Source organism: Anas platyrhynchos, chromosome 4 (genome assembly GCF_047663525.1).
Source record: "Anas platyrhynchos isolate ZD024472 breed Pekin duck chromosome 4, IASCAAS_PekinDuck_T2T, whole genome shotgun sequence".
NCBI classification, from domain to species: domain Eukaryota; kingdom Metazoa; phylum Chordata; class Aves; order Anseriformes; family Anatidae; genus Anas; species Anas platyrhynchos.
Window position 1 is genome coordinate 9,108,459 of NC_092590.1, and position 13,576 is coordinate 9,122,034.

General features: G+C 43.1%; 1 protein-coding gene across 1 annotated transcript in view; it reads right to left on the bottom strand.

The window, feature by feature from the left end:
- Window positions 1–13,576, bottom strand: part of ARHGEF38 (Rho guanine nucleotide exchange factor 38) — a 35,691-nt gene that overhangs the window by 15,757 nt on the left and 6,358 nt on the right. Inside the window, exons 2-4 of the mRNA XM_005027895.6 lie at window positions 9,015–9,202; window positions 6,285–6,408; window positions 2,358–2,505 (exon numbers count right to left, since the gene is read on the bottom strand). Coding sequence (XP_005027952.5) covers window positions 2,358–2,505; window positions 6,285–6,408; window positions 9,015–9,202 — 460 coding nt within the window. The remainder of the gene's footprint in view (window positions 1–2,357; window positions 2,506–6,284; window positions 6,409–9,014; window positions 9,203–13,576) is intronic.

Genomic DNA, 13,576 nt, shown 5'->3' on the forward strand with positions numbered 1-13,576 from the left:
AAGCTTTTCTGCTATTGAGCGCTGCCATCACATCATCAGCCACTGCTTTCTGCCTGCCTGCACTCCTATCTCCTCGCCCACCAGTGGCTAACCGAGCATCTGGAAGCTGCCGCTTTCATCGCTTCTGCACCATCAGCTCTTTGAGTGCTCGTGACGTCCCTCTGCCCCCGTAATAGTTGACCAAACTACTTCAGACTGAAAGCAGAGCAGGTAGTTGCCAGCATCCTTTCATTTTTACCAGCTGCATGCATTTCTTTGGCTAAGCTAGCAAACAACATCCCCGTTTTGCATAATCGCTGCTTAAACATGGAATTCTACAGAATTTGGATTTGCACATGTCTCCAAGGCAGACACCTACATTTTGGGATGGAATTTCTCCTCTGCAGTCAACAGGAGGAGCAGGAATCTAAGCATGGCTAATTAAATCTGATTTGTCTGTACAGATGTGCAGAGAGCCACTTTCAAATTACTCCTGATACAGAAGTCGTTTTTTGCATGGCAGATATTACTCAGCTGAGGAACAGAAGCCTCTAGTTTGACTTTTTAAATGTTTTAAAATGTAACAACATTCTTCCCAAGGAAAAAAAATATTTAAGAAGTAAACATTTTTCAAAAATAGAAGTCACCGCCCCCCATGTATCTTATGTCTCACATCAGAAAACAGTCTGCAATTTATTTGGTAAAAATGCTGCAGAGTTTTCTTCCTAGGACAAGTGCTCTCTAATAAGAAGTAAGAAGGTTTAGGTGACCACAGCTCCACGTCTGAGCATGCGCTTTCAGGTCTTCATGTTTGAATTGGCAGCAGTCCCTAGCCACTGGGAGAAAAGCACAACGTAGTATACTTGCAGTTGTGTTTTTTTCATTGGTTCCTGTTTAAAGGCTACTCAGGAAAGAACAAGACAAAACAAGGCTTCATTGTGAGGAAGGTGTTGTCACTTCCTGCTACCAAAGGCTACAGCGGTTCAGCATAAAATATCCTTTCTCTTCACAAATCCCAGCTGTGATGATGGAACAGGAGCTTCTCTTACTGCCTCTGGAATTCAAGTGGCAACTTCCACCCCAGCATCTACATGGACACTATCTTTTATATTTATTTCCTTCCATATCCTCTTGCCTCAGCAGTAGGGATGAGTGAATGACAGTAACAACTTCTCTTGATTAGCCGGAAAAGAATATCGTAGGAGTCAGCAACTAAAACACCCCCTTAGGGGATGTTACCTGGCCGTCCGTTAGCCTGAAAGCCTGAGTTTATATGAAAATCTATTTCTTTCAGCTTCCAGGTTGGTTAAAGCCTCAGTACCCTGCACATATACTTTGCTGTCTATTTAATAACAGGACATGTTGCACAAAGTAAGCCTCATTTTCAGTATAAACTGTCTTCAAAGGAAACATTTCTCTTTTAATTTTGATAATGGTTTCTTCTGCCACTATTTCCAGATTTCTCTCCAGGATACTTCCCATCTCCTAAGTCTTAAGGCATCTCTGCCGACTGATCATTAGCTGGGGTATAGCTGAAATATCTGTTGCTGATGTATACGCCATTAATTATTTGTGATAGCTTTACATCTCTCCTGGAAGCATGCAGCACGGGCCTTTTCTGGAGCTGGAGAGAGACCTGAGAGACCTATGATCTGAAGGACCATGGTATGCTCCCTCGTGACAGCTCTCTGCAAGATTTTTGAGAAAATGAGGGAGCAAGGGAGCTTGCGGGTGGGAAAAGAAGTGCTGCCCATGGAGAAAGTGAGCTGCTTCTCGTGACAGGGTGCAGGAGGAAGCCACATGGAAGGAAAGACAGAGGCATTTATTGTGTTTCACCCCGAGGTCTCAAAACATTTCCCTGAGGGGCTGGTGCTGCACGAAGCAAATTCCACTGGTGGGATGACCTGACAGCTTGCTTCAGCACTGACCACTATCAAATTTCCCCATCACGAGGCTCCAGATCCCTGGGGCCTTACAGCAGGGGCCCAGAAACACCTGAGTGTGTGAACAGCTCTAGTGCACGCTGCTTTAACTCGAGCAATAGAAGTGCTGAAAATGGGGGCAGTATGTTTCCTAGGAGCAGGGCAAGGTGTTCCCAGCAGCCCATTATATGATGCAGCATTTCTTCTGCCAGTATGGGGCACTGAAGCTAAGGGAAGAGAAACCTTTCTTGTGCTATTTTTGGCCATCCTAGAGAGAAAGAAATCTAATCATGGCCCCTGGCTTGTCATCTTTTCATGAAAGCAGCATAAGCCAGAGCTCCCAGCAAGCCTCATAAAACTCTGGATTTACAGGGGACCTTTCATCTACATCCATTTAAAATGTTCCCTGCCAGGCAACTGACTATGGACGGAAATCATCATTTGAAAAGATCTTACTTTAAGGACTGTACACAGTGTCTTAAATGCTGCTTTAGTTCTTCATCCTTTTCATAGGATTCCAGCATGGTGTGTGCATCATCGTGGCGATAGCAGTAGATTTTATATGTGTCTTCTAGTGGGCCTTTAATCTGCAAGAACACTTCCCCTGTTAAAGAGAAAAACAAAGCGTGTCAAGCCAGACAACGGCATCTCAGAAGGAGTTTTATTATTCCACCACATTAGCCGTGAGCTAAAAAGGCTGGCTTCCACTTTACTTCCCTTAGAAACGATCTTGTGTGTTTATGTGCATTATTTATTACATGTATTTCTCAGCTGCTCATCTTTGTCAGAGCCGGGCACCATTATATCAGTGTTAATGCACAAAAATTCCCCCTGGAAAAGGGATGAAACCTCTACACCTGCACCCCTTCATACACAACCCCCTGATTCACTGCCCCACCTCAACACCCCTTCAGTGAAAACCAAACAGGAGAGTTTCGCTGTTCCGGGGAGAGCATTGTGGGGTGTGGGCCAGCAGGAGGAGTGCATGTAACCATGTTAATTTTCCCTTTGACTTTTTTTTTCAACTGAATATGAACTTAAATGGGTTATAACGGGAATAATGACTCCATCTCCCATTAGCCATTTCACGTTTATCTGTTTTGCAGCATCCTGAAATGGCAGTTGTTATGGCCTAGAGTAGAGATTTTTCTTTACATGACACAGGAACAACCTCCACCCCTCCCCTAATGAAATAAAACCACTGTGGATTGCAACCATTTCTATATAGCCCTTAGGTTTATATACAACTGAAAGGGGAAAACATTTACATTTCCAGTCCTCTACGACACCATTTTGCCCCCCAAACAGTTGGGAATTTTAGAGGCACTGAAGTAGTCCTGCACTCGTTTCCCATTTAATTCTGGTGCGTAATTCTCTCAGCCTAAAGCCCCTCTGCCCGTTTCCGTGTACCTAAGAAATATTATCCGAATGGAGAAGGCACGCTTCATCTTTTCTGCTGAGATATTCATTTGGCTCCTACACTTCTGTAGCAGCACCCTGATCAGCATCCTTGGCAATACACATTATAAACAACAGTGATGGTGAACTCTACTGTCTGGGGCATTTATGGAGAAACAGCATCTACATGGCAACCAGTCCGATGTTTTATAAACATTCCTGTTGAGTTATAGCGATGATTATTAAAGTTAAAAGCCGAACACCGTGTTAATTGGGAGCTCTCCGTTCATTCACAGCGAGCACAAAGCTGTCAGGCATCCTGCATGTTTCATCCTGACCGGAGTGGGCTGTTTCATAATACATTGCATTGAACTGCTCTGTCGTAAAGTGAAAAATGATTCAGTTACCACAGTAACACAGCTCTGGGTTTTTTCCCCTAGCAGTGAAGGTTAACTGGGCTGTCTAATGCATGTTGGTTTCAAGGTGCGAACAAGGGAACAACAATGACTGAGTTAAGACCACAGAAGTTCATTTTAGTTACTGTAAGGCCACCGTCAGAAAAGCAGCAGCATCCTCTACTTGGATCTTCTTCAGGTGCTGTCATCCCTATTTTCTCTGTCTCGTGTTAAATGCTGATGCTGATGGCTGGCAAGACACGTTGCCTCCTGACATTCCCGTGAACTCTCCACACCGGCCTTTACTAGCTGGCAGTGTGAGGGGAAACCTTAACAAGCTCTCTCCTGATTCTGCACCCTCGGTGCCTGCTTTACAGAGATGCTGAGCTCTCACACTTTTCACTAACTTTAAGCAGAGCTCCAAGTGCTTAGCACAGCCTGTAATAATGCTAAGCTCTCAAGAGAGGTCATGTTTTCTGTAGCAAAAATGCAAACTAGAGACTTACAGTTCCCTTCAGCATATATTAGAGCCTGGAAATGATCATTCTGTCTTCCAAAACAGAAATGACCAAGATCTGTTCATTGACGTACTGCGCCATAATGACAGGTATTTTCGTTGATGCTAAATGATGAGAAAAAAAATGATGTGCTGATTTCATGGATGGGATCTTTTAAAAGCAGCTAAGGTTCCTAAGCTTAAAGCTCTTCTTGGTTTTGAGTTGTATGGATTGAATCAGTTGATCTTTGAGCGTATCACTGTAGAAGCTTGATTTAGGGGCCAGAAATACATATTTGGGCACAGGTTTGAAAATACTGAGTCTTTTGTGCACTCTGACAGATCCAAATCTGTCATCAAAAGACATAAATATAAGCAACTGCATTGTTTTAGTTCCAAACCAGGGAAACAGCAGTTCTCTTCAACCTCACTGTGACTGGGTTGCCTTCCAAAGGAAGATGTTTTGATGGAGGATCTTTAAATACCATAAACATGATAGAACATAATGGGTGTGCTAAAGAGATTCTCATCCTGTTTTTTCCACAGACTGGCTTTAACAACTTTTACACTGATTATGAGGATCCTCAAGACACAATTATCATCTGTTCTGCTTCTAAAGGATGGCAAACTTACTGACTTATTGCTTATAGTGATGCAATTACCCTCCCTGCTTTTCTCTCAGCCTTTGCAAGAAGTGCTTTCACCTTACATTCCATCTTTTTCCCTGCCATAATTAAGTCAACCCTCTGATCCAAAATCCCATATATTTTCACGTTTCTTTGTCTGATTCTGGAGAAGTACACCCTAAGAGATGGATGAAATTGTTTGTCTTTACTTCTGGATATGGCAGAGAACTAAACGGATGATTCTCCTTGCTGTGAGAAAGCCACTTCCTGCTAGAATAGAACATTGCTTATTAAGGCTATGACTCATCATGATGCACTTTTATTGAAATCCTGCCAAACAACACAGTCTCATCAAACTACGTTAAGCTGTTGCCTTGGCAAACCAGATTGAGACATACTAGGATTAATACTTTTCCCAAGCCTCGTATGCTTTAATACCACGTTTCCCAGTCAAATGTCAACCAATAAGTTTTTACCCCATTAGTTCATAGAATCATAGAATCATAGAATATCCTGAGTTGGAAGGGACCCTTAAGTTGTGAGAAGATGGGTTCTTTCTGTAACACATTACCTGTGGTGTGTGGTCAGTTTAGGGAAAAGAGAACCTCTGAATCATAGCTGAAAGTTTTTTTAAGCTAAACTGGCTGACTTTGCACTGAAACTAATTAAGATTTCTCACCTGATCCCGTAAGCTGGATCACCTACTGCCTCTGCACTGAATAAGCAGTTACAGAAGAGCTGATGAATGGAAACTTCTTGTTTTTTTCCAGCTGTGCCAGAAGGTCAAGTGAATAGATCATAGCCATAACAGTCGTGACCTGAGCTGCAGGACACATGATTGCTGTGATATATCCAAGGACAATCCATTTGCTAAAAATACCTATGATCCCTACAAGCATTCCTAAACAGATTCCCACAAGCTCTGTATCAATTACAGCTTTCTTTCTTTCACTGACCATGTCCCTGTTAATTGCACTTAATCACCTCTTACGTGAATTATATTGCCAGTAAATATGCTTACAATGTATGGGTTTTTTTATGTATTTATTATTCCAATCAATTTTAATGCTTTTCTCAAGTGGTACCAGTATGAGCATGCAATATAAGAGTTGGTCTGAGCATGAGCAGTTAGGTAGGTAACACTAAACTAGATGAAAATTAAGTTATCAATATATAGCATAACTCAGTGTTGTGGTATTTACTCATTCTAAACTCACTCTCTCCAGCCTTTCTTCCCGTCAACATCTGGAAGGATGGAATGAGGGCACCATGACCAGGCCTGTTACGAGCCCAGCAGAGCCACTGGACAGGCTTCACATTTCCTTTTGCCTGCATTACCGTGGACAGCTTGTAGCAAGTTAGCCTCTGGGAGCAGTACTAGTTAGGTCTGATGAGGGTAGAGGACAGGAGAGTGTTATGTTTATTCTTTCACGTGGCTTTGTAGAACTCAAGAGGACAGTAAACATACCGATTACTTGCATGGGTGGTTCCACATCTGTCGTGGCTTCTTCCAACAGTGACAGCAGTTTGGCTGATATTTGATGGACCGATTCAATGTTGCTAAACAAGCCATCCACGTCAAAGTGAACAATCTAATGGAATACAAATATTAAGCAGCTACTAAGGAAGGATAAAGAAGGACATTGTATTTTACAGACCTTCTCTTGCTAAGCCCTGTGTGTTCAACACTCCAGGAAGCATCGCTTCTGTAAAACCTCATATAAACATCCTCCTTGTGACTTCAAGGATACATATACAGTTTTCAGATTAGTATAAATGGGTTGACGCAGTTAACAAAGGGCATTTTATCAAGTATTTTTAACCTTATTTTGAACTATTCGTTCCTAATCTGAAAGTGTTTACCTAGGAAGGAAATAAACATTATCATCTGAATAGAGGAAAAATCTTTAGCAGCCTTTAAAATGTTTGTTTATTTTCCCATTGAGAAGAAGAATAGTTGACAGTGGTTTTGATTCCCTGATTTCTAGTTGCTAGCAGAGGCTGCTACATAAACCGGGACCTTGATGCTTTGGTGCTAGCTGTCAGGTACAAAGACTTCCAAGTGGTGGCACCATTTTAATTTAGTGGTCCTATATATCTGAAGAGTGAAATCAAGATCATATCATTTCCACTAGAACAAACACATTTACAGTTCTGGGTATTCAAATAATCAAAAATTATTCAGATAACCAAAAATGCTTTCTACAGAGTCTGGGAGCACACCACTGACTTCAGTGAACTGGTTCAGATTACATCAGCAAAATATTTGGCTCCATATTCCTATTCCTTTTAGAATAACTACAGAATTTTAGATTTATTTTTTTTTTAATGAAACATAAAGAATTTTCAGGGCACATACTTTCATATAGCAGTTATTTACGCCCTCACACACCAGGGCAAGAGTTAATATTCAGGAACAATTAGAGATAGAGAGTGGTAATATGCTAACACTGAGAACAAAGGCAAGACTGACTTTGACATCCATATTGACGCTCTCTGAATGTCTTTCCATTAGAAATGGAATTGCTTACTTACACAGCAGCTCACCAGATGCTGGGAGGATCAAATTGAGTGCTATTGTAACAGAATCAGCAATATACTCTCAGTACTAACATAGTTAATTTTTTTTATAATTGTTAGGGGATAAAGCATTTTTTATCCATTTGGAAATATGAAACAGATTCATTGCTAGGTCAATTTTCTAAATGTTATCCTTCTCTAAATGCATTACAAACTTTCAAATATGGTAGTTTATCCGAGAAGTAGCCTTAAAACCATATAACATTCTTGAAAGCCTTTCAAAAATGCAGAGGTTATTAAATTAAGACAGTTATAATTTCTAAATTACTTTTCCTGTATACATCTATCACAGGACTTCTGACCTCCGTTGAAGTGCAATGCTTGCATTGCCTTTGGAACTCTGCTGTGCACGTGGCAATACGCTGACAAGGGACAGAATCGAAATGTATGTTTCCAGTTGGCTAGCAAGAGGAATACAGCATGCTTGTTAAAAATCTCGGTGAGTTTGAGCAGAGAGTGCTCTTGCTGGGTGTTGGCCAGGCCGAGGAGGGAGCCGAGTGGAGACCACTTGTAAGCAGATGAATGATTGGGAGGAGGAAGTCAAGAACTCCAAGGAGTTACACCAGCTGATGGCAGCTCTTCCAAAAATGGGTTGGAATAAACTCTGACAGTTTTAGGAAACAAAGAGATGGTCCTGCAGGAGCTTAAGCAGCACAAGTTTCAGTTGGCCACACAGTTTCCCAAAGAAGCAGCGTCAGCACTGTTTAAAGACACTGGCCCCTGCACCCATATTATGTGACCAGTTTTGTAAGGACCCATACATACAAAACACAGGGTTAAGGTCTGTTTAAAACTACATCTATGATATATTAGCAGTGCATATCATTTGTGCAGCCTCTGTGAATGCTATGTTGTAGGCCCCATGAATTTAAATCTTTCTCTGGACAAGCTCTTCTATTCCCAGCTTGAGACTGCACAATTTTTCTAAAAATTGAAATATTGTTGAGGAAAAGGTGCTCTTTGAAGTCTCAGCTGAAAAGGAAAATGGGTACTAGTGGCCTAATAAGATCTTTTTGCCTGAAAGATAGTTTATGAGCCTTCCTGCTTAAATTTAGCTTTTCTGCGTAGAATGCAAATTTCTAAAGTGCTTGCTGGGCTGTCATGCATGGTGTTTCTCCACCACAGCTGTCAGAAAGGCTGGCTGAAGTCATTTTTAAGACAGAATTTAACCTTGATGGGAAGGTTCAAGCCATTCCAGGCTGTTACCATGGAAAATACTTCTTGTTGTTGTCTTTTACTGCTTTCAGAGGTGCCAGTAAAGGTCTGCCAGGGCATGTACCAGGGGTTATGTGCACAGCAGTATGGAGAGGTGGAAGCTGCCGTCCCAGCCCAAGCCTGGGAGCAGGGATATAGCATCTAAGCTGCCCTCTGGGCAAGCACCCTGATTCAGGCTTTATGCACATGCAGTGCCAAGTGCCAGAAGTATATCTGACTTCCCACTCTGCTCACTGGAGTTCTGGCACGTCCCCTTTCAGAAAGCCAGCTCTGGAGCTGCTCCTGGCACTGTGCCACTCTTCAGGCTGACATTTGTGCTTGCCTTGAGATGATCTGCAAACAGACCGTGGGTGAATTTGGACCTTGACGTCACCCCCCCCCATCCTCCGCCCCCGGTGCTTACCTGCTTGTTTCTCAGAGGCTGAATCACTTCCTTGATGCAGAGATCCAGGTCGCTGATATAGTCCCTCTCTGTCTGCATGAGCTCGGCGATGATTTTTACTCTCTTGGCCATCATACGTCTGGTAGCTTCCTCATCCTCCTGGGGCAAAGCGGCCGGGGATGAGGACCCTGACTGCGGGGCCATTTTTTCTGTTTCAAAGAGCACGGGGGGAGATTAGTGAGCAGCATGGTCTTTTCATTGCCCTTGTCATGCTTCCTCTGCTGGCTGGCACACCAAGGCCCCAAATGCCCCAGGGACTTCTCCCACTGCTCTGCTTCCCCACTGACCACAGTCCCGTGTCATCCTGGGCACACCAAAATCCAAGTATGGCTGATGCCCTTCTACTCCTCTGAAAACACGGTCTCAGCCTGAAGTCTAATAAGATTTGGGGAAGGAAAAGGCTCTGGTTTTACCATACGTTTCACTGGAACAGCCTTTGTTCTGTACAATCTAAAGCTGTGCTCTGCTCATGGGAGGCTGAGGGCTGTAGGTGCTGGAAGATGAACTTTCAAATGAAGACAATGTTCCTAAGGATGACGATGAAACACAGAATTCTGTTTTTAAAAAGTTCTTTGAAGGAGGCAAAGGAATTATACAGGGGAATATGGGAAAACCTTTAATGATCAATAACAGACATTTCTTGGGCCAGCAGAAATCACTGGGATCAGGAGATTCTTTCCTATTTTTTTTAAGACCTAGACTATATGATTATTGCTAAATACATGGAAATCCAAGGGAATCTTCTACAGCCAGGTTTAGTTATGTATGCTAAAGGATATGCACACAACCTGCTCATCTGTAGTGACGGTCTTCCTTTTGCTGGTTCATAAGGCAACCTGCAGACATTGGTGGCAGCTGTACAAAGGACACGGAATTTTAGCTGGGTCTGTATTTTTCATTAGGAAAAACACAAGTGGAAGATTTCAGAGGGTATTCTGATGTTTTTCTGCTAGCCACAAGATGGTGCAGAGTACCAGCAAAGGCAGACGTGTCATTACTGCACTCATCTCTGCATTACCCAGGTCGTGGCTTGACAGCATGGGATTTTCTCACTCAGCAGCAGAGGACAGGGATCTCTGCTGAGGATCAGGCTGTTACGCCTTGATGTCAGCTCCTCGTAGGAAGCGTACTGTCTAACGAGGCAACAGCGAGCTGCATCTGATGCTTTGCTGGCTGATAACCAGCACTGAATATATTGCAGTTGTTTGAACTGATTGTCAAGGGCGAGGTCATGAGCGCTGGAGTGAGCACCAGGGTCCAGCTCACCTGTACAACACAGCTCAAGGCTGTAGAAGATAACCTGGAGCCGGACTTGTGAGGAAACCAAGCAACTTTCTGGGGAGAGGACTTTGAGCTGACTTCCACTGAGAGATGTAAAATCCCACAAATGCAATGTGTCGTCATCCTCAAGCCCTTCTACAGCCACACTGACCGCTGATATGAGGGAAGAACAGTTTTATTATTAATCCTTCTCCTGTCAGACCTTCTAGTCAGACTGATGTGACCATGGTTATTGTTTCAAAAAGCTGCTTTTGGGACTGCACCTCTGCCTCCATACTGATAGTTCTGCACAGGGAGGACAAAGAACCAGAACAAAGCTGGGGTGGGCTGTTTCTCCAGATATTTTTTTTCCTATCTAGATGTACTTCCTTTCTCTAAAGCAACTCCTCCTTTTACCTTTGAGTTTTTACATTTAAGTCTCTGTATAACACAGGCATAAACATTTTGTCCTCGTGTTTGTACACAGACAATGAAATGGAAACAAGAGCAGGATGTCTCCGCTCTCTAAGGCTGAGGCTATCGGAAGAATTTTAAGCTGAATTCTGCCCCAGCAAACCCATGCACAGGAGTTCACCTCACTTCAGCGAGGAGGAGAGTGGAAGAAGTCCTAGTACCTCTTCATGGCTCCCTCTGAGCAATTTTCTGCTATGTTTGTGGAATAAGACCTCTGTGGCTTCTGCTTATGTATGTGCCTAAAATGGCAGGTACCTTTTCCTCATTCAGGTATGTGACCACACATACACATTCGCAAGGAGCCACACGAAAATCCATTTCAGTTCCAGTTCTGCACCAAGCCAACATTCCTCTTGAAACTGGGCAAAATAGTTTGTGTGTGTGTGACTGTACAGGAGATTTCAGGAGCAGGCTTCCTGGAAGAGCTCACTTAGAGATGTCGTTTTGTCTTAGACACAGCACTATTACAGTATCAGATGGAATTTGAAGGTAAACACGAGATGCTCTGCAGAAGAACTTCCTAATCTTTTATACTGGTGGCAGGGGAAGGCATTATATGAACAAAATAAAGCCACTGTATCCCACCTCAGGCTTGAAGTCACGATCCCTAGAGAGGCTGTGCTTTCAGTTTATGTCATTAGATTGCCCTGATCAAATTTGATTCTTGAATTATGTCAGGGCTCATCTATTATCCTTATTGCATGATAGATAATAATGCCAGGAAATAAAAACTATTCTCAACAGGAAGAAATAACCACGAGAAATATCAGGTAGATGCTGTTTCCTTATAGAAAACATGTTTTTTAATAAATGTATCCTTTTGTTAAAAGTAATATAATTTTCCATTTTCACTCAATATGTTCACTTTTTCATTTTAGACATGTCTGTCTCTGTAGAATGCAAGAGCAAGATACTGAAGAGATGATTACAGCCCAAACCTGTGAATTTATGTTCAGCTGATTGCTTTTGACCAGTTTGAGAACATTAGAAGCCTGCTGGAATCCTTGTGGAGTAAGCAAAAGTTTAATGAATGCAGAAACAGAAAGTGCACATTTAAAATATAAGCAGACTTGTTTCTACCTGGTAATGTGTACCAGCCCTGGAACAGTTTGAGAGAGAGGATTAGCAAGAAGAGACATTGCTGAGGATTAATAATTACAGTAAGAATTTGGCTCATTTGTCTTTGGAGATGCCAGGTGTAGGAAAAAAAAAAAAAAGAGAGAGAAAGAAAGAGAAGAAAAAAATGCCTCTCAAAGGGTTTATTAGACATGTATGTTTTCAGACCAGTTTAAGATCAGTTTACAACAATGTAATTGGTACTTTTAGTACACATAAAAATGTAAAGCGGAATGTAGCATTTGCAACTGTTGCTTTGCAATGCCAGATATCTGCAGGAGTTGCCTTCCTGGAGGATTTTGTTGTGGTGAGGAAGGTGATGACTTTGGTTTTTCAGCTGAGTGACTGAAGTGTACAGCCCTAGTCACGCCAGAGGAGAAGCTCATTGTGTGATGCCATGGACAAAGCAGCTCCGTGTGTAACAGAAGCAGTTTCCTGCAAGTGTGAAGTCTAAAAATATCCCCCAGATGGAGACATCCAGCAACGCTGCGAGAGCCTGCAATGGGCAAGTGCAGTGGCTCTCGTCAAGACCCATGGAAGGTGACTGGAGGAGCAGGCAAGGCAGGCTGACAAGATGGATGCACACAGATTTCCTGTTTTTTTTTTCCCTCTATAGAGTGAGCAGCTCCCAGAGGTCTGCTCCATCCCTCGTTCCTCCCAAGTGAGATGCTCAGGTTGGATATTACATTTCCCCCTGGGGCCAGGACCCAGGTTTCTCCACATCTAATGTGAAGTGAAGGTAGAAGTGAGGCACAGAAAATACCAAGAGGTACACAAATGTCAATGCATGGAGTGGGTAAGAGGCCTTTCCATCGCTGAAGCAGCTTTTGGAGGACTCCAAAGTATGTTCTGCTCCCACAGTGTGCAGAGGGGGGAATTTTGCCTGGCACAAGGAAGCAGCAAAGGCATAAGTTATCACGGTACAGCAAACAAATTACAGCATCACTGTACTTTCACGTGTGAAACCTGAACCTCACACCACCTTAGATAAAATTATTCTTCTGTGAAAGCGAGCCCTCCGATAGCTTGTGCCCTCAGATAACCCAGAGATTGCGCACAGGAATATGCGCCAGCTTCTGTCAGCTGGATTCGCGAGACTGTTTAGGCACAGAAACACAGAAGGACTGGGAGAGGGTTATGGAGAATGCCTTTCTGTTTGCCTCACACGCACACACGCAGCAGCATTGCTCTGGAGCAGGTCTGTTGCACACGGGCAAGAAGCCCCCGAGGTGACTGAAGACGGGAGGAGAACGCTGCAGGACCACAGTGACCCCACAGCTGGCTTCCTGGGCAACAGGTTTGCTCCTAAAGCAGCATCAGAGACCTAGGTGCAATTAGGTCATTCCGCCTTTGATCACTTCATGTTCCGTAAGGTATAGAAAATATTTACATTCCATATGCAAGTTCTTTCTTCCATTCCTTGACAGCAGACTGCTTTAATTATATGTGTGCTGACAGGACTACAGAGGGATCCCATGTGACCGCAGTGGAAGGGAAGAAAGCTTATCATCAGGTGACAGAAGAATGCCCTTATTGTTAGCACCAATACTTACAAATAAACCTTCCCAGTGTGTCAGACGCCGATATAAATACACCACTCCCCTGGCATCGAGCTCATATGTTAATAACATGAGAAGTGAGGAAGGGCTGCACCTGAATTGCTTCCCCTGGGG